Source organism: Eumetopias jubatus, unplaced genomic scaffold, assembly GCF_037043125.1.
Source record: "Eumetopias jubatus isolate StellerSeaLion01/CBP00866 unplaced genomic scaffold, mEumJub1_p1.0 scaffold_4, whole genome shotgun sequence".
Classification (NCBI taxonomy): Eukaryota; Metazoa; Chordata; class Mammalia; order Carnivora; family Otariidae; genus Eumetopias; species Eumetopias jubatus.
The window spans coordinates 75650934-75676096 of NW_028274810.1; the positions used below are offsets into that span (position 1 = coordinate 75650934).

Sequence of the window (25163 nt, forward strand, 5' to 3'; positions counted from 1 at the left end):
AGGCCTTTGGAATTCAAGAGTGGGCCGAACGACTCCACAGCCTCTGCCTTGACTGCCAGACCAGGTCACTTGCCAGGACAGCCATATGCTCATAAGAATGGTACCATTTATTGAGCCAGACGCTGGGTACATTCTTTACCTTTATTTATTCATTTAATCCTCACAGCCTCAGAGAGGCCAAGTGACTGACCCAAGGTTACACAGCTAGGAAGCAGTGGGCTACAGTAGAGTGGCTCCAGGGCCTGATGTGGGACCCCATTGTCTCCTGCTCTCCCCTACAGCGTTGCCTGAGGCCTTGCCGTCCCTCGGACCATGTTTAACGGGGAGCCGGGTCCGGCCTCGGCCACGGCCTCCAGGAATGTGGTTCGGAGCTCCAGCATCAGTGGTGAAATCTGCGGCCCCCAGCAGGCTGGGGGTGGGACCGGGACCACCACGGCCAAGAAGCGGCGCAGCAGCCTTGGGGCCAAGATGGTGGCCATCGTGGGCCTGACCCAGTGGAGCAAGAGCACGCTGCAGCCGCCCCCGTCTGGTGAGAGGGCATAGGACTCGGAGGGCCTGGGTTGCGGCACCCTGCCATGACAGGGCACCCAGGGAAGGTCGTCACACCCACAGATACTTCTAGAGCACGTACCAAATACCACGTGCTGTTCTGGGTCCGGTCCATGTCCTGACTCATGGAATTCCCACAAACTCCATGAGGCCGATACAAAAGCACAGAGAATGGGGAGTAAGATGCCCCAAACTACATAGCTAGTGGGCTGGTGGAGCCTGAATTCAAAGCCCAGCAGCCAGGCTTCTGGGTTCATGCTCCTAAACTTTACACTCCTGCCTCCATGCACAGACTTACACATTCATCATCGATGCTTTATGAACCAGCCGTCGTATTCCTGGCTCTGTGACAAGTGACACAACTTCACAGACGCACTTCCACAGGATTCAGGCTCACCTGTGTTCTCTGAGTTTCCCAAGTGCAAACAGCCACCCGAATGTAGTTACAGTTACACATATACGTTCCAAGTCACAAGAGAGACACACCTTGCATAGTCACATAAACAGTGTGCCCCGTTGCTCAGGTGAGCCACCCCTACTGCCAGGAAAGCATAGTACAGCCATTCACACTGTTCGTGGTCACAATAAAGCCAGTCGTGCAAATCACAGCCCTCTGCACACTAATGCACAGACCCAGAGCGTAGTTACACATGCGCACACAATGGCCCATGGTCACAGAAGCATGCTGCGCTCCTATGTGCACATACCCCGTGAATCCAGATTCACACACACCTTAACAGCTACATCTGGAAAAGTGTATTTTCTCAGACACCTAGTTTTGGAATGCCAGTTATGCTCAGACTGGTGGGTGACCCACTTTGTCTCACACAGTCACACAGGACCCCACATCACAAAAGAGCCAGCCCCCCCCCCCAAGACCTCCTCACTTTGTGGCATCAGCCCAGACACCAGCTGGTTTTGTTTTAAAATCTCTTCCTCCTTATTTTGTTCAGAGTAACAACTTCCCCAGGAAACCTTCAAATAGGGCAGCTGGATGGGGGCGGTGAGGGGGTGGGGGCACCAGAGGATCCAGAGAGAATGCTCATCAAGACTCCCAGTTGGGGCTGAGGGTGGGAGACTTTTCCAGGCCTTAAAATAGATTTTTTACAAAGCCCTTCCTTCACGGGAGCACGTGGGTTGGTCTTTTCCAGCTATCAAGCTGCGATGTGGTTTCTGGCTCAGGGAAACGCTGGATGGGGAGGGGGCTGAAGGTTTTCTGTGCCCCAGGATGGGCATGGCCTCTGTAAATGTGCAATTTAGGCCCGGTACTAGGGAGTCAGGGAGATAATGGATCCAGGAGTTGGGCTGGTACAGGACCAAGGGGTGAGATTAAGTTTTGGAGATTAAGATTAGGTTGAGGAGGTATTGGACCCCAGGAGTGTGGCTTCAGGAGTCTAAACCCTGCTAATCTCCAGCTGAATCTACCCGGTTCAGCTTCAGACCCAAAGGCTTCTTCATGCCCAAGCGATTTGGACAGTCTTCCAAGGCCCAGGCTGGGACCTGAGTCAGTGGGAGACATTCTGGTGGTCGGCCTGGGGCTGTCCACCTACCCAGACTCCACAGTCAGCAGGCAGGGATTGGAATAGACACCGAGAAGACCTGAAGCCTCAAGGGGAGATGAATGACAATAGGGCTTCAGGATCATTTGTCTCCATAGTATGCAAGGGTACAACTGAAGGCCTGGGGCCTGAGCCAGGTGAACGGCCCAGATGTCCTTTTAACTGAAAGTCTCTGTGAATGTGAGAGCAGGGAAGGCCCCTTGGGATCATCTAGTCCGATATACTCATTTTACTGATGAGTCGTCTGAGCCTGGAGAGGAGAAGGCACTTTCCTGGAGAACAACTTCAAGTTGGCCTTCTGAGCCACACCCTGTCATTTGCTAGTTGGGTGACTCAGGCAAGTTATTTTACTTCTCTGAGTCTGCTTCCTTGATTGTGGAATACGGACAGTGATACTTGCCTTGCAGAGTTGTCCAGGGAATTACATGAGATAGGATATGCAAAGGCACCCAGCCTCATGCCTGGCCCGTAGTAGATACTTAGTAAATTGTCAGTGTTATTATTGGCCATGGTCACACAGTAGGACCAAATAAGAAGTGAGTTCTCTAGCCCCCACAGCTCTGCCCCCTTGCTTATAGCATACACCTCTCCCCAGCCTTGAGGTTGCCAGTGTCCTAGCTTGGAGCCCCATCCTGGGTAGGAGAGTCTGGCCCCAGAGGGATGTATGGGCTGACTCACCATGGGCACTGGCCCGGGAAACTCTGTTCTGGGAAAAGATCCTAGCAGGGTGTTCCTGCTGTCCCCAGATGGGATGGCTCAGTTCCCTGCTAGAATCCCTGCAGGGCTGGGCTGTGTTAAGTTGGGACCCAATCTTCTGAGCTCTAGGTCTGCCCCTCTAGGGGCTTCCTTCCTCATGGTCTGTCCATACTCTGTATTGGCTCCAGCACCACCCATCTCCTCCTCTTTGTTTCAAAGCCTCTGTCTTAGTTTAGGCTGTGTGATATCTAGCCTGGACTATTGCCCCAGCCTCCTCTCTAGTTCCCCTGCCTCATGCCTGCCCCTTCCAGTTTATTCCTCACATTTAACTCAAGTGGCCTTCTAGAAACTCACTCTGAAACTTTAGAGTTTAGTTCTAGCTCTTTAACTCCCCATGGGAACCTTGGGAAAGTCATATTCTCTCTGGGTCTCAATTTCTTCTTCTGTAAAATGTAGCTATAAAGACAGTCTTCATCTCCCAGCTTCCTTCTAGATCTAACATTCTCTAAGTTGTAGGAGCAATGACGAGGGTAGGGTCAGAGCTTTAGGGTCCCAGGAAATAGGTAGGTTCTGGCCTGGCCTTAGGCTGGGCCATTCCAGTCTCTGCCCAAATGAAGCTCCTCATTTCAGTACCAGGGACAGCAGCCCTTCCCACCTGGGCTCTGGGCTCTGGGCTCTGGGCTCTGGGGAGAGGGTTCAGGACCATTCCAGGAGATGCCATGGGCAGTGCCGCTGAAGGCTCTGCCTCTCCCTTGTATGTGGTGGGACAGATGAGATGGTTCCTGGAGTCTTTCAGTCTCCAGGCACCACAGAATTATTGCAAGCAACTTGGCCCCGTTCTTTAGAGAGAGAGAGAGAGAGAGCTTACATGAAGTTACTCCCAGACCAACAGAGTTCAGACTGGACAAGAATGAAACCAATAGATGAATTTTCTCTGAAGCTGCAAGAGCTTTCTCCCCACCCAGAAGATATGGAACTTAATATCTGCTGAATCACTTCTCAAACCAATGTGGACTTGATGGAGAGGAGTGAAAAGTAGGCCATCAGTAGACCAGGAGAGTGTGGGCTTGGGGTCTGACCCCAGCCCTGTGAGCACGTGAACCTCAGGCTCCCCATCTGTGGAATGGCAGTGGGGGGCTAGCGAGGTGTCTCTAATACTTCAGGATTCTGTGACACCCCTACCCAGGGGCTCACAGTGCACTGGGTAGGTCAAAGAAGGTAAATTTACTCCCAACTGGGTCTAGGAGAGGAGGGTTGGGGCCATGGGGTGGTGAGGCTCTGGCTTCAGCTCAGAGTGTGTGTTGTCGGGGAGGGGAGATATGGGGGACGGTAAAGTGCAGCTCCCACAGACCCATCTGTCTCCTAACTGGGTTAGAGGGGATGTGGCAGTTAGGAGCCAGGGATGGGGTGAGCCCCCTATGCCCACCATCATTGCCCAGTCCTCTGTGTGGTGGGTTACACACTGTTTGTGAGTTTGTATCTCTGTGTGTGATCAAGTGGAGGGGTTCCATCAGGTATTATGGTGTGACGGTCACATGTATGTGGCAGTGTGTCACGTGTATGTGTGACTAAGACCTAGTAGGACTGTTTGTGACTGTGTGCCCATTATATGAATACACATGACCTGGTGTGGGAGATCGCTGTACTCATATATGTGATTGTTAGCACTCATGTGTATCTGCTTATGCCTGTGTGAAAGAAATACGTATCAGCTAAAGTGATTCTGTGTGTGTTTGAGAGAGAGACAGAGAGAGACAGAGAGAGACAGAGAGACAGACTGATAGACATATCAGTGGTCTCATTGACTTGTGGACAGTAGCTATTCCAACATCCCAGAAGCTGGGCTGGCCTCAGAGAAGACATTCCTCCTCACCACCGGCCCATCCCCACCCCCAGCCCTCCCATCCCATCCATTGGTGAGGCCGGCCCTCTCAGCCTTCCCTCCCCCCGGTGGGACTTCCTGAAATGTAAGTAGGATGAAGCAGGGAGACTGAAGCCCCCCCCCTTTCTCAGGCTGGCATTTTGAACAATGTCTCCCCAACCCACCGTTTGGGTGTGGCCCGGAGAGGGGGTTGCCAGCATAACCAGCTCCCCCCTCCCCACTGCTTTTGGAGGCGGTGCTGCCAGCCCCCCTCCCAGCCTCCTCAGCCCTGGTGGCCATTCCACTCTTAATTTGCCCAGGCCTCTAACCGTGGCTCCTTTGGCACAGTCCTTATGGTGATGCCACCTTTCCTTCCTATCAAGCTCTTCAGGCAGTGAAGCTTCAGCAGGGGCAGGCCTACAAACCTTCAATTCAACCCGTCTTCTGCTCCCCCCACCCCCAGGAGGAGAGGGTGTCTAGGGGGACCTCGCTGCAATGCTGAGGAGGTTGCCATGGAAACCCAGGCAGGATGGTGTGCTGCTAGGAGAGGCAAAGTGCCCCATGTTCCTTGCAAGGCTCAAGAGGGGGGCTGGGGTGAGGGTAGAGGGCCCTCCAAACAAGAGATACAGAGACACGGAGTGAGTTCTCACCACATGGTTTCTGGGGTTCTTCTGCAGACCTCTCTCTCAAAGCCAAGGTCAGTTCAGGTCAACCTAGTGGTCTTTCTCAATCTTGCTTCCCTAATGGCCTCTGCACCCCTCCACACACATCCCCCCTCCACATTCAGACCCACCTTGAGAATACAGGTTAGTTTGAGAGTGGCCAAGCTTCCCATGGGGGTTTTATTTGGCCTATGAAGGTATCACAGAGGTGGAGCATGAGGTCCGGGTGTGATAGGGTTCATGAAGGTACCTGGAAGAGGGAAAGCAAATCTGGGAATGCCAGAGAAAGCAACCTTTCTGTAAGAGAAAGGAACACTTTCTCCATTCGGGGCAAAGGCTGGAATTGAGTTGGGAAGGTGGCCATCAGGGAGCCTGGCAGGGATGAAGGTGAACGCTGCAGGGCTGGGCTGCACCTGGTGACTTCCCATCCCACAGCCCCACCATCCTGATGCTCTGCCTCCAGCCATCTTTCTAGTCTTCGTCCCTGTCACTGTGCAGACCGGCTCAGCAGTGCCCCTGCCTCCAGTCAGAGCCCTGCCTGTCCTGCCCCATCCCAAGAGGTGACCTTGGCAGCACTCCCACAGAAGCCTCATCACTGATCTGACCTTGTTCCCTTTCTATGTTTTCGGGGGTCCCAGAAGGGGCCACCAAGAAGCTGCGCAGCAACATCCGGCGGAGCACAGAGACGGGCATTGCGGTGGAGATGCGGAGTCGGGTCACACGCCAGGGCAGCCGGGAGTCCACAGATGGGAGCACCAACAGCAACAGCTCCGAGGGCACGTGCGTGCAGCCCATGTCCACTCTGGTCCCCACCTTCCCGCATGGTCCTCTAGTCCCAGAGTCGGGGGGCAGGGCGGGGAAATCTTTCCGGCTGGGTTTCGGGTCCAGATGTCTGGGTTCCTCTGCATCCCTGCCTTCCGTGGACATCTGCTGCCTGCGCCCCAGTCTTCCTCTTGCTCCGGGCTGCTGTTTCCCATCCAAACCCCCCAGCGGCCCCAGGGGCAGTGCATCCCATCTGTATGTTTCATGCCTCCCAGCCCCAAGCACCTACACACTGCCCTCAGACGAGAGGGCTCCGGAGGAAAATGTGGACCCAGAATCCTTTTCGATCTGAAACCATTGTTACAGCTCAGATGAATGGAGTTCTCACAAGTGGTCTTGCATGGAGCTGAGAGAAGGAGGTTGGACTGGATCGGTGTTTTTCAAACTGTGGTTGGTGACTCAGGCAGGAAGTAAAATCAGTTTAGTGGGTCAAAACCAGCATTAGGGAGAGAAATAGAAATTTCAAACATATCCTGTGGTGTGAGGATGAATTACCTTGTGAACTTTTGTTTTGTTTTTTTAATATATGGATGCACAGAGGTCTATGATGTTAAATATATTTTTTCCATTGCATGGGAGTTGCAGTCAAAAATTCAAAAAAAGTCACTAGGTTAGATATTCCCTTGGTCGCTCCCAAATCTATGAAGCTGGTTATACGACTAAGATTTTCTGGTTCGGCTTCATCAAGGTCCATTGATAGCAGGGCCCTGTGGCTCTATTATTTAGGATTCTGTGATCTTGTGTCTCATTACTGTGCCCACTTCCATGAATGCAAATGGCCAGGGGCATTTACTGCATATGCAGGGCCTCACTAGGCACCTCAGATGGGTGCTTCTTACTCTGGGATCTACCAGTCACCATCAGACCAAAAACAGTGTCTCATTTAACACTGAGGGATGTCGGTACTACCATGATCTCCATGTTCCATGTGGAGAGACTGAGGCATGGGAGGAGAGTGACGTACCCACCCAAGGTCACACCTGTTCAGTGGTGGTGGAGTCAGGGTTTGAATTAAGGCCATTTGACTCTATAGCCTTTGTTCACAACCTCTACACTCTCTAGACCAAGCTCCTAAAATTCTGTGACCTTGAGAGTCTGTGACCTTATTTAACCTTCTCAGGTTTTCTTCAGAGTGCAGGCTGGGGTTATTGCTGATGGCCAGTAAGAGTGGGTGGGCCTCGAAGCCCCTTCCCGCAGAGTGGAGGCCAGCCTTGTTGGGGAAATTCAGGCCCTCTTTGACAAGTGTATGCAACCCGTCTTTCTCCCTGCCTGTCGCTGGCCATAGGGGACTCAAAGCCCAACTTTCCAAGTGGGGAGTCGTTCTGGGACAGTCTGATCTCTCAGGCCAGATACCTGGGCTATTCTAGGAGGTCTTAGAACTTTGGTCCATTGTAGCCCCCCCCCCCCAAGCAGAGCTGGGTCCGCCCTCCCCCATTGGTCCTTTCTCTGCTGGCCACCCCCAGAACATGTACCTTGAGCGCATAAGGGGGGGCACTGCCCTCGATGTTCACAGCAGCAACATCATAACTACCGTTTTATTGTGTCCTGCTTGTCTGGAACGTTTCATGCACCAGCTGCCCCAATTGCCACCATAACCCTGCAAGGTGGGCATTGTATCACTGTTTTACAGTCAAGGCAAGTCTCTTACCTCTCGAAGCCTCTGTTTTCTCATCTGTAAGACCAGTGTAGCTCCCGCTGCACAGAATGGCAGGAATGAACTCAGACGCGTGAGGAGCATTTGGTGCGCTGCTGGCGCCCGCCCAGCTCTCGATCACTATCAGTGTTGCTTGCTACTGTTTCCAGGCCCCACAACTAGGGACCACCCACCATCGCTCGCCTTTTATCTCAACCCTGCAATTGTGTTATTTTGGTCTCGGTTGCTGTTTTGGGCACCACCTCACGTTATCGACTTGGATTCCAAACATATGGTCAACTAAACCTCAGTTCTTAGAACTTGCTCCAGGCATCGAAATTTCTGGCCTATGTTTCTGGTTCTTGGCACTTGTATCCCCAGGGGAGGACACAGGTGTCCCACAAGCCCTGCCTTTTAAGGGTCGCCTTCAAAAATCCTGGTGCTTGAGGATTAGATAACATTATTATGTTTCTATTTCTCAAGGGACATCAGAGTATTTTTATTTAACGTGCAGAGATGAAGAGTTCTGTTTGCCCCCAGCTAAAGCAGGGCCCTCGTGCTATAGAGAGGGGAAACTGAGGCACAGAGAGGCATGGCCCAGTGTCCACGGGGCGGAGCCACTGCATCTCACCATCCAGGCCACCTCATGTGCCCCTCTGCATCTTCCTCCAGGTTCATTTTCCCCACCACTCGGCTTGGGGCTGAAAGCCAGTTCAGTGATTTCCTGGATGGGCTGGGGCCAGCCCAGATTGTGGGGCGACAGACATTGGCAACGCCACCGATGGGTGAGTCTTCCTGAGGGCCGAGCGAGTGGGGTGATGGCAGCCACGCCACGGAAGGGGTGAGCTCCGTGGGGGCCCCCTGCGACACAGGGCTAGCTGCAGAGAGGAGCCCTCACTCTGGCTTTTGCGCCAGCCAGAAGGAGTTGCCCGGGCCCTCCGAGGTCCCTCCCTCTTCGGAGAGGACAGGGGTTCCAGCGTTGCTCTGCGGGCTACCCCGCAGCAGCTTTACAGCACGGACCGCCCCCACCACATGCCCACCCACTCTCCCACCACCAGCTGCACGCCTGGCGGTGCCAAGCACCTGCTCAGTGTAGACAGTGAACCAGAGGTGTCACAGCTTTGATGTTCAGGGAGTCTGTGCTACCCCTGGTGCTCTGTGTGACCTTGGGCAGGTCACTCCCTTTCTTTGAGCCTCTGTTTCCTCATCTGTAAAATGGGAAAGAGAATCCCTGCCTTAGTTCTGCAATCTAACAACAATTCATCGAGTTCCTATTCTATGCTTTGAATGAAGTGTTTTACTCCTGAGGAACTGTGTCTTATTGGACTTGTTACTTCTACCTGCCTGGCACCTAAAAGCCTTTTAAATAATTTTCTCATCCCCCTTCCCTGCAACTGGGACCTATTTCCTGGGTCTCTACTTGGTCCTCTCAGCTGCACTTCTGGCTCCCTCCCACCTCCCTCCCTCTCTCCCTCTGTCTTAGATACTAGTTGTGTTGGCTCTGGGGGCTCCTCCCAGGAACTTGCTTCCCCAGAGATGCCCCCTTGCCTCTCCCCCTTCCCCATCAGTCCGACCTGAGCAGTCTGTCCCCAGGCATCTGGACTCAGTCCTCATTGGAACAGTGTTCAACCTTCGACCTCACAGCACATGAGGAAGCGGGGCTCAGACTGTGCCCTGCTGCGAGCCCTGCACTTGGAGCTGGGTTTCTCTCCCAGGCCAGTACTCTTCCCACTGCACTGCTTTGGTTTTCTCAGACGTGCTTCCACAGGAACCTTTGTCCGTGGGGACCCTCAGAGGGTGAGCACCAGCTCTCCTCTGGCCCTGGGGTAGGATTTGGCTAATTCTCAGCCCTTGCTCACAGGCTCTTAAGGGCCTGAGGAGTTTGCTTTTCCCAGCCCTAGGCCCAGCCAGGGACTGGGAGGCAGTGAGAGGAGGAGCCAGCCACCTCCACAAGGCTATTGGGCCTTCCCAGCCTAGAACACTTGTGTGTGGTGCCTCCTCGTGTCTAGAAGTGGGAAGGACAGGCTTGCCTTTGCTCAACTCCTTAGGGATGTTAGAGTGAGACCTTCCCTCTTCCCTCCCCACAGGGAGGTCAGAAATAGCTAGAGGGAGGGTGATGACTTCCAGGATGTTTCCTGAAAGTAATAAATCCCCATCTTCCCAAGTATGCAAATACAAACAACTGCATGATAGCTCGGAGTATCTAAAATGGGTGGCTGAACCCAAAGTCTGGCCAATTTTAATTTCTCTGCATCAGGCTTATGATGCTGCATTCCTTTGAAGAATGCTCCAAGTGACTAATGCATAATCTCAAATTCCGCTAACTGATGTTGAACAAAGCTAAGAGTTCTAGAAATAACTGACATGACTTCATACAGAACTTGCCTCAGTGAGGTAATCGTTTGTGGGAGCGCAGTGAGAAGTTCTCAATTCTCTGCTTCCAGGAGATCCGGCCTTCCCTGCATCCTTTGGCCGGGGTGCGAACAGGCCCCAATTCCCAGGCAATGCCTCCTGTCCTGCGCAGGCTCCTATCTCGGCATCTTTTCAAAAGGAGAGTCTGTAAATATTTGGGGAGTGGCCGAGGGCTGCTATTCTGCTCAGTAAGACGGGAGCCCCCCAGTTCACTGGGACTTACTGGGAGTTTGGCAGCCTTTCGTTGCTACCCAAGCATGCCCCTTGAGGGTCATGCCTCTGCCCTTGCCCCAGGGGACCTATCAAAGTATTTCTCCCCTGCTTTCAAGTGGCCTCTGGAGAGCCGTTCTGGCGCAAGCAGTCTTTTGCATGTTATGCCCTTTCCAGCACTGTAGCGCCCTCTGCAGACTGTGCTCTGCACAGCAGCTGGCCGGCCTGCCCCGGCTCTGCCTCTGCCTGGACGGTTCCTTTTCTCCCTTGCAGGGGACGTGCACATTGCCATCATGGACCGCAGTGGCCAGCTAGAGGTGGAAGTGATTGAGGCTCGGGGCCTGACCCCCAAACCAGGCTCCAAATCCCTCCCAGGTGAGGCCAGGCAGCGGGGAGAGGGGTTTTGGATACGGGGTCCTGACAAGCAGGGGTGCGCAACTGAGCTCTGGGTCTAGCGTGTCCTCAGCTGCCCATTGGCCTAGATCAGTGTTCTCGACTCTGGAGTCATGGCTGGCCCGGAAGGCCAGTGGACAGGGTTGGGGGGAGGGGAGGATGGACAAGTCAGTGTTTGAGCCCGTCTTTTCTACTGCTCTCCACTGGTCAGCTCATCCCACTCACCTTGCTCACCTCCAGGAGCAGCAGGACATTAGGGGATGGAGCAGGCCATAGCAGTCTCTCCTGGACCCCTTCCCAGCATGCTTTCTCCCATTCCGCAGCCACCTATATCAAGGTTTACCTGCTTGAGAACGGGGCCTGCTTGACCAAAAAGAAGACAAAGGTGGCCAAGAAGACCTGTGACCCCCTGTACCAGCAGGCTCTGCTCTTCGACGAGGGGCCCCAGGGCAAGGTGCTGCAGGTGAGTGCTGGGGCAGGACGACTCCCCAAAACTGCAAGTTGTAATTTAAAATCTCTTTCATGTGTGATGCATCCTGTGCCAGGCACTGTACCAGGTGCATTAATGCACATGACCTGTTTGTTTTCACAGCCCAGTGAGGGCTTTTTGCCCCTGGTTGATTTGTAAGGACACCAGAGTTCAGGGGGATAAGTCCACTGCCCCCTCAACCCCAGGTTGCTCAGCTTGTAGGTAGAAGCAGCGTTTGACCACCGCCTTCTCTTTCCGCCTGGTGCTAATGCTTACTGCGCATCAGCTCCGTGCCAGGCTCTGGGCGAAGGGCTTTCCAATCCTGACCTCCTTTCAGCCTCCAGATGATGCTGTGAAGTAGGTATGTTCTCCCCATCTTGCAGTCTCAGAAAGGTGAAGTGACTCACTTGAGGTTTCAGCTAGCGACTTGCAGAGCCCAGGTGACCCAGGCCAAATGACGCCACCCCAACTCCGAGAGAGTGCAGTGCCCTTCACAACAGTCCCGCGAGGGAGGGATCATCACGCCCATTCACAGATGAAGCACCTGAGGTGCTTAGCAAGAAGCTAAGTGGGGGCTGGTCTCTGGGTTCAGTCCTGGGTTCAAGTTCCAGCTCCATCATGGTCCGTGGGCGGTATGCTGTGAAGCGTAAATGAGGGATGCACGTGGAGGGCCTCACTGAATGCCTGGCCCATAGACAGCTGCTCTCGGAGTATTAGTGGTGGTTGTGGCTGGTGGCCTTGCCTGAGGCCACATGGGTGGCAGAGGAGAGGCCTGAGCCAGGGGCTGTCTGGGCTGTGTAACTACTTATCTAGGGCTGTAACTACTCACCTCTGGCTGAGGTGGTTGCGTGGCAAGGGCCCCCGGGGTCGCAAATGGCCAGACTGCAGAACCCTGGGGTTCTTTGAGGGTAGGGAGGATCCTGGGTGTCTGTTTTCATGTATATATACATATATATTGGGATTCCATTTTGAGAAAAGGATCCACTGATAAAAATACAAGTTTGAAAATCACTGGGCTAATCTCTTCCCCTCTTCCAGTTTTCTGGTTGGGAACACTGAGGTCCAGTGAGGGCCAGGGGTCTCCCCAAGCTCCGCCATTAGCCAGCAGCAGACTAGGAGCTGTGACTCAGGTCCCAGACTCTTTCAGTCTGCTTCTTAATGGGGAAGGCTGCCATCTGGGATGCTGGGAGGCTCTGGAAGTCAGACCCAGGTTCTGATCCCAGCTCTGCCACCAATTACTGTGTATCTTTGGGTTAATTAACCTCTCTGAGCTGTTGTTGCCTCTTTGTTGAAATGATGATACGTAGCACCTTTACCTGGATGGTTGTAATGGTTGAGATAATGGAGAGAAGTCTGTACGATGGAGGCTGGCATGTCTTCAGTGCTCAGTAAGCTGTTGCCCCCAAATCAGTCTTGGTTCCGGCTCTTTCTGCCTCATCTGTGCTTTGGTGAGACTTGTAGGTTCCTGGGTCCACTACTGAGCCCTGAAGTCGGGGAGTTGGCTCAGCGCCCCCGTTTCCCACCCCCTCCCCCACAGGTGATTGTTTGGGGAGACTACGGCCGCATGGACCACAAATGCTTCATGGGCATGGCCCAGATCATGCTGGACGAGCTGGACCTGAGTGCCGCGGTCACGGGCTGGTACAAACTCTTCCCCACGTCCTCAGTGGCAGACTCTACACTTGGACCCCTCACCAGGCGCCTGTCCCAGTCCTCCCTGGAGAGTGCCACCAGCCCCTCGTGCTCCTAAGGACCTCAGAAGAGGCCGGGATACAGTGTGGGAAGGGGTGCCTGATGCCCCCTCCCCGCCCCCTGTACATAGTCTTCGTGTCTCTCTGGACCCCTTGCCCTGCTGCATGCCCGTCGGTTACTGGGCCCACCCCAACTGGCAGCGGAGACTAGCGTGTGCGTGTGTGTCTGTGTGTGTGTGTGTGACCATGTTCTGTCTGTTCACGTGTCTGGGTATAGCCAGTCTTGGTGACTACATGAGCTAAAATCCACATCTCTGTGTGTCTTGTTGAAAAGAAACCCAAAGGAGTGTTGTGTGGGCGCGGATCCCTGAGTGCAGGGGCAGAAGCGGGGAATGTGGCCACCCATCCACCCTGCCTGGTCCTGTGCCCGGGGCAGAGCCCACGTGTCCCTGTCTGGGCCGCCTTTTGCTGGTCCCTGCTTAGTTTTCTGTCTCGTCCTTTGTCCCTCCTGTGCTCCCAGCACCGCTGCTCTATTTTGAGGAATGTAGCACCCACTGCAGCTGGCCACACTGAGGCCCCTCGGGGACCCGACACCCTCCTCCCCAGCGAGTGCTCTCGCAGCTCTTCCTACCGAATGCACCTGCAGCATGTCGCATGCTCATCTAGTGCCCTGGCCGGGGGCCGGGGGAGCGGAACATGCCTGGGAAGCTGAGGGCTTGGAGATCGTCTCCTCCCTTCGGCAGGAGCCGCCTCCTTCCTACAAGCGAAACACTAGGAAGACTTAGCTCCCAGGGTGGCTGGCCAGGCCCCTTAGAGGGAAGTGCGGGCACCTCCCTTAGCGTTGTTCTTCACCTCCTGTCCTCCTCCGAGCCTCCTCGCTTCCAACATGCCAAAGGAGCTCTCCCAGTGGACCCCAGGAGGTGTGGACTTGGAGGGTCTTGACACCCTGGAGGCTGGCCTCAGGGGGGATGTTCTCTGCCAAAGCAGATGGTCCCTGAGGCACCTGTGTGCTCTCCAGGCCCTGGGGGTGGCCCTGTCCCCCTCAGGTTGCATCCCGGTGGGGTCTGGCTTATGGAGGAAGCGCTGAGGGTGGGGCTGTTGCTGGAATGAGGAGGGCTGGGGCTGACCTGCCCTGTGCCACTGTTGAGAATCCTGTCTGACCTTTGGGGATTAGCTGCGTGAGGTCGATCATTTGGGTCTCTCTTTGTTTGCTCATTTCCAGACCAGGGTTCCTGTCTGGGAGCTCAGACTTACCTGGGCTCCAGCTTCCTGGCCTCACGGACAGCCTGGCTCTGGACTCAGCTAGACTGCCACAGTCACCAGCTCTGTACAAGCAATACTTAGCCCTCTCTGCCTCCCCGCCTCCCTGCACTCCGCGGCTGCCCTCTGGAGAGGGGCCTGGCCTGCTCTCGGCACCTCCCCCTGCCTCTGCTTTCTTCCCACCCTTGTCTGGTTGGAGCTTCCCAAAGCCACTCAAACCCTGACTTCGTATGACAGCTGGGCCCTGTGTGGGGGAGGGTACCAGGGCCTGGACCCATGAGATGTCTGCTAGGAATGCCCAAATCTGTCCTCTCCCTCCGCGGGTCTAGGGCAAAAGGTGAGCGGTTGCCCAGGGGGTGGACAGAGCAGCCCTTGGGTCCATGTCTGGTGGGGAGAAAAGAGGTGGCAGGAGGGGTCAAGGTATGGAGAAGACCGTCCCTCTGCCTCTTCCCCAGACGTCAGCCCCAAGTGCTGCATGACTCTGACCCACATGCTCAAGGTGGAGGGGAGCTACCCAGCCGAGCAGTGGAGCGGTCTCGGGGCCGGAGCGCTTGGACTCCATTCATAACCAAAGCCAGACAGATGGGCATAGAGGCGGATTCTGAGGGCAGGTGGAGGAGGCAGCTGTCAGGAGACAAAGGGCCTCCGTTCCTGGTAGGGACCCACATCAGGTTGAAGCCAGAGCCTGGTAACCTCCCTCCCAGGAAAACCCTACTGGTCCTGCCCACAGATGGAAAGTGGGTAAGGGCAGTAAGAAATGAACCAAATGGGCTCCTGGCTCTTGCCAAAGCCTCCAATCTTGTCTTATCACAGATGAGGACGGTTGTGGGCGTCGGGAGAGGGAGGAGGCAGCTGGGTCGAGTTTTCTCTTTAGGCAGAAATTCTCTCCCGTTGTTGGGATTGGGTAATGTGCGCATTTCTCATGTTTCTAAAAATAAGGCAAAGGGCTCAGTGTACTCTTTGACCCTAGGGTGGGGAGAGGGACGAAACTCGCTCACAAAAGGGTATTTTATGTCCTGTCTGTGCTGTATTCACCTCTCCCGAACAGTCACCCTCAGGATGGCGTGAACATACTCTAACTTTTGGAACGGCGGGATTAGTAATGACTCCTAGGATGGCGTAGACATTTGCTGATGTAGCCCCGAGTGGTGCTACCGAGACCCAGGGGGATGGGGGATATCAGGGAGGGACAGCACCCTCATTGCTTGAGGGGCCTGGGAAGACAGGGAAGGTGGAGGGCTGCCAGCAGAGAGCCTGCCTCTGGGTGGCTATAGGCCACGGTCCCCTTGCCTCTGGGGGCAGGTTAGCACAGCGGAAGGCCTAGCCAGAGCTGGGGCCCGACCTGTGGGTAACTGGCGCTGACTTGCCTCCGGGCCCTAGCCGCCAAAACTGCCTAGGAGCTGGGCCGCTCTTATCCCACCTCTTTAATGGGAAGTAATTCTCCCCAGGTTGACCTTAGGGAATTACCCTCTTTAACACTTTGTACCAAATCAGTTACCAATCCGCATCTGGATTTCCCCCCATGATGGTGAGTTCACTTGAGGCTGACGCGTGTGTGATGGTGAATGGCTGGGTTTCAGGGTCTGTTTCTCATCCTCCTCGATACAGGGGCTTGTCTGAGAAGCTGTTGGGGAGCTAGCCTGTCCCAGGAGAGGAGGGGGCACAGTGTGCCGCCTGGTCTTCCCTGGGGTGGGGAGCATCTTTGAAGAGGGGATGGTGGGGGGAGGAGGCAACACGATCTCCCCCGGAGTGCTCCCTAACCTGGGACCGACGCACTGCCAGGTACCACACCCTGGCTCTGCAGGCCTGCTTCCCCCAGGTGAGACCCAGAGCTGAGGACAGGACGGGGCTCTTTGTCATCCCCCTTCCTCTGCTCTGACAGTTTCGTGGAGGATGCGGCAGAGATGGGGGTGGCCCTGCAGCAATGCTGGGCTGTGGGCAGGAACCGTGACGGATGATTCAGAGCATCTGTCTTCACGTTTCTGCTCTGTTCAACGTGTCCCACTTCCTTCATAGACTCCATCCCTACAGGGACGTCTGAGGGCCTTTGGTATGAATCAGGCTCCAGTAAATGGGGCCACGTCTGGGTTTGACAAGGGGGATTTGATCTTTCAGGGAAGAACCAGCTCCAAAACTCCTCCCCATCCCATCTCTTCCACCTCCCAGTTCTCCCAGGAAAGGAGCGGAGGGCTTAGGAGGCTCTCCTGGCATGCTGGCATCCCAGGGGCGGGGTGAGGCAGAGCCCAGGGGCTCCAGAAAGAGGGCACCTGGGTAGCTCCTCACTCGTGGGATCGCCAGTTCTCCCAGGGGAGTGACCCTTACCAGGGCAAGCATGCCCAAGCTCTTCTTTACTGCCAGCCTTGAGGAGAACAGCCCCCTCCCCCCCCCCCCAGAGACAATAGAGACCTCCAAGGGTACGTCTCTGGAAACGAAATGTAGCACAATCTTCGACTGCGTGACCAGGAACCCTGACGTGCAACCAGGGTTCTCGCTCCACACCCTGCTGCCCGGGGGGGGGGCTGCTGAGCTCCTCCCCCGTGGGGGCTCGGGGGCTCCCCGATGCCTCCGATTCCCTATCCTCCTCGGCCCAGAAAGCAGCAGAGCTTCAGGAAGGCCGCTCTTCTGGGTCTCTGATTGCTTCCTGCACTGTGCAAACTCTGTGCAAGAAACGGCTGCCTTTGCTTGATGGTGGGGACGAGGCGCCCCCCCACCTGGCTGGAGGGAGAGGGTGCACCGCTCAGGCCCAGGTGGGCCCCGCAGCATTTCTGCGGGCGGGCGGGCGTCTGCAAGGAGATGGAGAAAAAGAGGCCTGCTCCCTGCTGCCTCCTCCCTTTATGCTCCAGTCCGGACGTTTTCTCCTCCCCGATCCTGACACGGAAAGAGGCTCGTGAACATGCTGCTTCCTGTACTGGATTCTCTTTCATCGAACGAAGAGGGAGGAGATGGGCGTATAGATTCTTCTCCTGTCTTCTTCCTCAAGTCTGCTTTTCACTCAGGTCAGAAGAGGATGGGGCAAAACCAAACACTCACAACTGAAGGCAGGGGAGCCCCGCCCAGTCAGGGGAGGCCTGGTGGCAGCTGGCGGGGCCCGGTCTGGCTGGGAAAGGCTGATTTTGAGAGTGCCTGAGCATCTCAGAGCAATGTCGGTGATGCCAAAGAGAGCAACTTGGTCTCCCTGGGCACCAACTCTGCCGGTGCGGCCGCACAAAGGCGGCTTCGGCTGTTGGCATGCCTGATGGTGGGACCTTGTTCTCTGACAAAGGGCTTAATCTTTCCATGTAGCAAAGCAACTCCTTCTCCCCCCAAACCCCGAGCTCGGGCTTTTGTGGGCCCAACCTGGCTGTGCCTGTGAGGAAAACCACACCAGTAAGAGAAACTGAATTCTTTCAGGGGCCTAGGCTAGCTTGGGGTGAGTGCTTGTTGAGAAAAGTGTGTTACTGCTTTGGGGAAACCTTCCAGGGCTCTAGTTGGAAACTTAGTAGGGCCGGGGGCCTTGCGCCTCCACCCCCCCACCCCCCCGCCCAGGGAGTTCACACCGACGTCAGGATGGGTCCCTGGGGACTGGGTACCAGAGAGTTTGGCTGAAGAAAGGGGCCCTAGGAATCCAGGGGCCACAGAGCATCCACCCCCCAGCTCGATGGCCTGGATAGCTGGCTACAGAGAATCAAAGCCTGTTCTATACAGTTTTGTCCCAAAGTGTGACTTTGTGCAAGACTCGTCACTTGTCTGGGCCTCAGCTTCCTCATGTGCAAAATCAGAGCATTTGCTAGTTGCTCCATGGTTCCCTCCAGGTTTTAAAAGTCTGATCTGGAGCGAAGAGGGTTTCCAGCCTGGTGCGCCTGGGTCCACGGGCTGGTTTGGTCCAGCTCCTGGTGCCCCGACTGGGTGCGGGTCCTCATCCATCTGCACTCAGATGCTGCTTCTGACAAGAACTCTGGGAATCCTAACAGACTCTGCTTCCACCTCTTTGTGGTTTGTTCTCCCTCTTTTCTTCTTGTGTAATGACCAGAAATACTTAAGGGTTGTCTACAATGGACAATTTTCAAGGTGCTGATGTGATGGGACCCCCTCAGCCGCGTCCTGCATAGCTCAGTACCCCCACCGGCAGATGAGACTGGGTCAGTCCTCCTCTCTGCTTCTAGAATGACATCCATGGGAGAGAGTCGAACACCTGAGAATGTGAAAGGCAATGCCTCTGACGGGAAGAGAGGGGGCACTTACTCCCCATCCAAGTATTTTGCTTCTTGAACCACCCCTCTCTCCAGAATCTCTCAGCAGACCTCACCTCAGCAGGCAGAGTGAGCGGCTGCTTCCTTAGGAAAAGTTGGCCTGATTAGTCTATCCACTCCTTCAGAATGTAAATTCACAGGAGGCAGGAACCCCTTTTTTAGAATTTCCAAATGCATCCTGCAAAGAAAGAGATCACTGATAGGGACTGACAAGCACACTGTTTAGATAAGAAGCAATTAGCCTTTTATATTTGTGCTCCTATACATTTTCTATGTGCAGCATCTTTCCAAACTCGCTGTGGCTCCTAGGTGGCAGGTGGACGGCTGGGGAGGACTTCCGGCTCTTTCCGACAACATTCTTGCCAATTCCCTTGAGGAGAAAATTCTTCACATGGCTTCTGCATGTACAATATTTGGGCAGAAAAAAAAAAAAGATTAAAGTCAGTTTGAAAATGGTTTCTTGTGTTGCTTTCTGAAGACGGTTCTTAATTCTAGGAGAGAGAAAACAGGGTTGCGGGTGACTAAAACGAGAAAGAGGAGGTGGACACCAAGGCTGAGAGGCAGGAGAGGGCAGGACATCTCAGGAAAAGGCCTCAAAAGTTCTGACTGGGGCCTCTGACTCCTGTGTGGGGATTTTGTTGCCACACTGATGTCCGTGGGCCATGGGATCTGATGGGGCCAGGCGGCTTCCCAGCTGTCCCACGATGCCTGCTTACAGGCCCTCAAAGCCTTCTGTTTCCACAGACTCCACAAGGGATGCCCAGTGTTAAATGGAAGAGAAGGTGAGATGGAGCTAAGGCCACTGCTTTTGACCCCTCGTGCGTTTCTTTCTGAGCTCTCAGGTCCAGGAGCTCTGCTCAGGCATATGGCTGGGGCAGTCTTGTTTGCTTCAGCCACACTTGATACAAGCGGTAAACATGCGGTTGACCTCCAGTACTGTGAACTACAGCAGTCATCGACCCCTGGGGCACCCCTTCCCCTCCCTGCCTCAGGGAGGGACAGAAAGGTAAGTTAACATTTAGTCACTTCTGGGCAGTGTCCTTGTCCTCCTAGGCCTGGGTCTGTGGGGTCAGAAGATGGATAAAGGAAGTGTCCCAATGTCACATGCTTGCCAGGGGAAAGGCTAGCACCCTCTTCCCCAAGAGTCCTCCAGCGTGACCTCCAGGGCTTTGGCTCTGGCTCTTGGCCTTTGCAGTTCCAGGGGACACCCTCCCTTGAGGGAAGGTTCATGAAACCAGGCTCACTCTATGAGCCCTAATGTTGCCCAGGTTCCTGTCTTTTACTTATTTTCCACTTCTGCTCTCTGGATTATCTGGGTGGGCCCAGCCTAATCATTTGGGTCTTTAAAAGCGGAAAACTTTTCCCAGCTGTCGTCAAAGCGAGATATGATTGCAGAAAAATGGTCAGAGAGATGCAATGTGAGAGAAATTAACGACGACATGTGGAGAGTAAGTCATACCATATTCATGGATTGAAAGACACAATATTGTGAAGATGTCAGTTCTCCCCATATTTATCACTAGATTCATTGCACTTTCAGTAAAAATCCCAACAGGCTTTCTGGAGAAATTGACATGCTGATGCTAAAATTTATTTGGAAATGCAAAAGACCTTGAATAGCTGAAGCAATTTTGCAAAAGAAGAACCAAGTTGGAAGAGTTTGTTACCTGACTGTAAGACTTCTATAAAGTAACTGTGGTATTGGCGTAAGGATGGACCTATAGACCAGTGGCACAGACCAGTATGCAGAAACAGACTTATGCTCAGCCAACTGACTTTTGACAAAGGTGCCAAAGTAATTCAATAATCTTTTCAACAAATGGTGCTGCAACAACTGGATATTTGAAGGGAAAAATACAAACCTTGACCCTTACTTTGCATTCTACACATGATACACAACTAACTCAAAGTGGATCATAGACCTAAATATAAAAGTTAAAATTATAAAGTTCCTAGAAGAAAATGTAGGGAAAAAAATCTTCACAACTTTGTGGTAGGTAGTGGTTTTTTTAGAACATAAAAAGCACTAACCCTGAAATAAAAAGATAAATTGGATTTCATCCAAACTAAAATCTCTGTGAAGGACACCATTAAGACTCCTAATAAGATGACAACTTAATAAGAGAACCAAAGGAATAATGGGCAAAAGGTTGGAACAGATGCATCACGAAAGAAGATACACAGATTGCCAACTGGCATCTGAAAAGACACTCCATCACCATTATTCATCAGGGAGCTGCGTACCCACTAGAATAGCTCAGATCAAAGACTGGCAATGTCAAGTGCTGGCAGGGATGGGGGCAGCATTTTTGCTGGAAATATAAAATGGTGCAAGCAGTCTGGAAAACGGTTTGGCAACTTCTTTTAAATTGCTTATGCGCTTACCACGTGACCCAGCAATTCCCCTTCTAGGTGTTTATCAGGAAAAATGTCAACCTATGGCCATCCAAAGACAAAATGTTCATGGCAGCTTTATTCATAACAGCCAAAACTTTGAAACGATACAGACATCTAACATACCTCTCAGGGGCCCATCGGAATATGGAAACCACATGGTAATTTGAACAAGGAAAATAGAATTTTAAAAATTATTAACCTCTGCAGTGGAGTGACCCTAAGAGAACTCTACAGAGGATTCTAAGGCAGAAGGAGAGTATCCAAGGAGGGAACAAATTAGAAGGGGACCCTCTCCTTCAAGTTGGGATTCAAACCTTATTGAAAAATGTGTCACGCTTGGCCCATGGTCTCCAGGTCACTGGCGGTAGAGGTTAGCAGGGAGTGCCCCGGGAGAGCCCGAGTTGGGAACCTACTTGCAGGCAGAGTGGTGAAGGCCTGGGATGCACGTGTCTGTGTCTGGAGGGCCACCGGAAACACTCCTCTAGGGAGCTGGTGGGCTGAGGCCGGCAGGTTGGCAACATAGGGGACTTAGTGTCCTGCTCACCAGCAAGGTGTGTGAGGCTGGAGGTTTGCAGAGTCCATGATGGGAGGATGTAGCAAGGTGGGCACTGGGGTCGGCCAGAGGCTGTGAGCTCACAGGCATTGTGTGCCCTGGATGCATAGCTGGGGCAGTGCAGTGGATGTCCCCATGCATTCATCTCTGGCAGCAGTCTCAGTCAGAAGAGGAGAAGCCAATAGAAGCACCCTGGGCCAGGGAAGGGACGCGTCTTCCTCCTGCAGTGTCCCTCTAGCACCATCTACTGACATGGCTCGGTATTGTTCTCACTGCAAAGGAGAACTGCTTCAAGGGGCTATCCTACTATTGCAGAGCAGGTAATGAAGGGCTGATTTGGAGTCAAGAGGCAACAGGTAGATAACGGTCATACCTAGCAACAAGTGCAATGGAAAAACTATTTTGGGATCCCACTCAGCACTAAACAGAATGAACTACTGATATACAAGACAACATGGATGGATGGCAGAAACAGCATCCTGAATGAAAGAAATCAGACACGAAAGGGTAAATTGTGTTATATGCAATTTTAGCCCACACAAGAATAATCTATAGGGACAAAACGCCAGTTGGTGTTTCCTGAGGATTTGGGGTGGGTGGTATTGACTGCAAAGGATCACAGAGAAATTTGGGGTGATAATGAAACACTCTACATCTGGATGTGGTCGTGGTTACATAGGCATATACGTTTAGCAAGGCTACTTTGTAAATTCCAGGGTAAGGGCCATCTGAGAAGATCACAGCTTTGATAAGAACATTGGAAACCTTCCCTCTTCCTGCAAGAGGTGCATTCTCAGAGTGGGAAGGCCTTGGTGGTCATAAAGGATTATGCTGGGTGTTGCTGGGATACAGATGAGATGGTGCACCTGGAAGGAAGTTACCCGGGAAACTCCAGCCAGGGTCTCTCTGAGGGTAGGCCCCTGCATTCTTCTCCAGCTCAGCCATCACTAGTCCTGCATCTTCATGGTTTAGCCATAGGCCCAGGTAGCGTAAGAGGACAATTACAAAGGGGGGGGGCCCTTCAAGCCTGGCCAATCAATGAGACAGGGATAAGGGACATAGGAAGAGCAACCTGCCTAAGGAAAAGGAACTTACTAAAGATCTCAATAGCTTCTGAAAGTGTGAGGTTTTATGGACTGACATAGAACAGTAACTACTGTAATTGGTAATACTAACTAATAATTATAAGAACAAATTGTAAAGAGGTTGCAGAAGGTGTCCAACATGTAGCCTCTTTATAAATAAAGCCCGACAACAGATGTTAACCCATTCGCTAATGTTGGCTGGTGCTGGTGGTCAAGAAGAGTCTACAGTCTTGATTCATAGGCGTGTGTACTTGCCCCAAAACTCCAGAAACTGATAAAGAAAAACCACTGAGATCCAGGAAAATTTGTGAAATATAGGCTGGTTATAAAAGGCCAAAGTTTATCTTGTAGGTTTCATAAAACTATTTTACTTCCTAGGTCTTGGGCATAGAATGGCCCAGAGGGAGCTTGCTGAACTCACCTTAGAGACATATTTAATGAACAATTTCTCATCCCAACAAGAACACTTGCACGTGAATGATGGAAGATTAGACTCTTTAACTCAGTGCTCCCAGTGCTGGGCACCTGTCCTGAAAAACTCTCCCATAGTATCACAAGTGGGCATGTAGCAGGGTGGTTGGTTTGGAAGTGTCCACCATGGTGGAGAGTCAGAGCGTCTAGGTGTGTGGCTGTCCCTGGGGAAATGGATGAATGTAATCTAGAGGAGATGCTTGGCAGGACACAGTGTGGAAGTGAGAAGCAGAGGTGACACACACACGGAGGCACATCTTGAAAAGAGAGTGCTGGGTGAAAGGTAGTAAACAGAATGAAGTCTAGCTCACAAAATAACACCACAGATTTTGTGAGAATACATACACATACACGTCAAAACATTTTGAGTAGTGTTTTCATGAGGGGAGGAGAAGTGAGAAATGGGCATGAAAGTGAATAAATAGAACAAAAGAGGGGCTTCACTCAGGCCAATGATAAAAGCATGATTAACTCAGTCCTCTGATTCTGATATTAAAAAAAAAAAAAGATTCCTCATCCCAGGGGAAATGTGTTCTATGGCCACATGGACCTCAACTGATCAACATGAGATAGAAACTAAGAGATCAGAACCAAGTTTTTCAGATGGCATAAAAGGGCCGCAAAACAAAACGTCTCAGAATATTCCATTCAAACCATCATCAGGCCAAAGCTGCCTTGCGCTCCGTGCTGAGCTCTGCTCAGGGTTGTGGTGACTTGGGCCCGCTGGTGCACACGGCGTGTGTGTATCGGTGTCCTTGACTTATGTGTTGAGGTGGACAAGGATCATCAAGATTCAGCAATCTGCCCCAAGCTTTACTTCCTGTGGAGTCTCTTATGTCAAATAATAAGATCCCCATTTATCTATGATGTAGGGAATGGAAACAGAGGCACGTGTTATTCTTAGGCAGCAAGATAACCAGGACATGGGGGTAGCTGAGCCCCCCGTCTTGGGAAAGAGACCCTTACCTGAGGGAGGTGGCCCTCCTGGTTGTATGCCTGCTGGTCATCACCCAGCGTCCCCCATGTTCACCGGGTCACCAGGGTGCTGGGTACCGCCTTCCCAGGAGTTCTGGGCTGGGCTAGGGCCCCCACTGGGAGGGATGCGAGGCCCCCGTGATGGCGTGTGGATATCATCAGGCCCGGTGAGGGCTGTTTGGGGCAGATGTCCTAGCAGGAGCAGGGGAGGCCTATTTGGGCCCAAGGCCCATGCCGGTGGGGGAAGAAGCAGGGGGAGGAGGAGAGGCCGGGGTAAAGGGAGAGGTGCGGGAGAAGAGGGGGGTGAGTCGGAAGCGGCGGCGGATGCAGGGGAGAGGGAGAGGGGGAAGGCAGGTGGTGGGAGGAGCAGGGGGGCAGGCAAGGGTGGAGGGGCTCCAGGCAGGGAGGTGGGAAGGGGTGAAACTATTAAGAGGAGGCAGGTGGTCTGGGCAGGAGGTGAGAAGAAGACCAGTTTGGTCGGAGTCACTGGTGACTGAAGCAGGCACAGGGCAGAGAGACAGGGACATCATAGGGACAAGAGGCAGGACAGGAGGCAGGGAGGAGGCCGAAAGCCCAGCTGGGGCCGCAAAAGTATGAGGGGGAGGACGTTGAGCAGGAGCGAGGCCAGGCAGCCTCTTCTGCATAATGAGGGTCTGTGTGATGGGTTCACTGTTCTGCATTCTTTCCTTGCTTAATTCCATTATGACTCAGATTCCATTAAAAGAGAGTCCAAGATTCTACAACATTTTGACTTGGAGGGCCTCAAGTACAGCTTTTCCATCTTATAAATTAAACAAAGGCCCAGAGGTTGTTCAAAATCACCCAACAGTCAGTTAGGGACATGGTGTGGACAGAACCCAACCCAGAGCTCATAAAAATAATCCCAAGGGTGCCTGGGTGGTGCGGACGGTTAGGCATCTGGCTTTTGGTTTCGACTCAGGTGGTGATCTCTGAGATCGAGTCCTGTATCGGGGGCAGGGGGGAATCCACACTCCATATGCAGTCTGCTTGGGATTCTCTCTCCCTGCCCCCCACCCCTCTCAAATAAATAAATAAATCTTAGAAACAAACAAACAAAACCAATCCCAGGCTGACTGGCAGTGGGTCAAAGTGTAGGGCTCTCCAGGGAGTGTAAGGGGTCCCTCTGGCCATTCGGGTCTGCCCTAGAAAGAGGTGAGGGAGGTGGCCACTCTCTGTCATCCTGTAAGGATACTGGAAAGGCACCTGCTACCCCTG

General features: G+C 53.2%; 1 protein-coding gene across 2 annotated transcripts; it reads left to right on the top strand.

The window, feature by feature from the left end:
* The first annotated feature begins 312 nt into the window (after nt 1-312).
* Nucleotides 313-13016, top strand: RIMS3 (regulating synaptic membrane exocytosis 3). 2 transcript variants are annotated; one of them, XM_088023006.1, is made up of 7 exons: nt 313-529; nt 3831-3839; nt 5966-6107; nt 8455-8567; nt 10678-10779; nt 11121-11260; nt 12804-13016. In XM_088023006.1, exons 1-7 carry the CDS (start codon nt 313-315, stop codon nt 13014-13016), a joined length of 936 nt encoding a protein of 311 aa, XP_087879132.1. The 2 variants fall into 2 exon arrangements, with proteins under 2 accessions (XP_087879132.1, XP_027979270.1); XM_028123469.2 differs by lacking the exon at nt 3831-3839.
* The last annotated feature ends 12147 nt before the right edge of the window (nt 13017-25163 follow it).

What these genes read in the sequence shown, in the direction of transcription:
- RIMS3 (XM_088023006.1), top strand. Translation starts at nt 313, where the DNA reads ATGTTTAACGGGGAGCCGGGTCCGGCCTCGGCCACGGCCTCCAGGAAT. An exon ending in AGCAACAGCTCCGAGGGCAC is followed by an intron (nt 6,108 to 8,454) that starts GTGCGTGCAGCC and finishes ATCTTCCTCCAG; the next exon opens with GTTCATTTTCCCCACCACTC. An exon ending in CCCAGGGCAAGGTGCTGCAG is followed by an intron (nt 11,261 to 12,803) that starts GTGAGTGCTGGG and finishes CCTCCCCCACAG; the next exon opens with GTGATTGTTTGGGGAGACTA.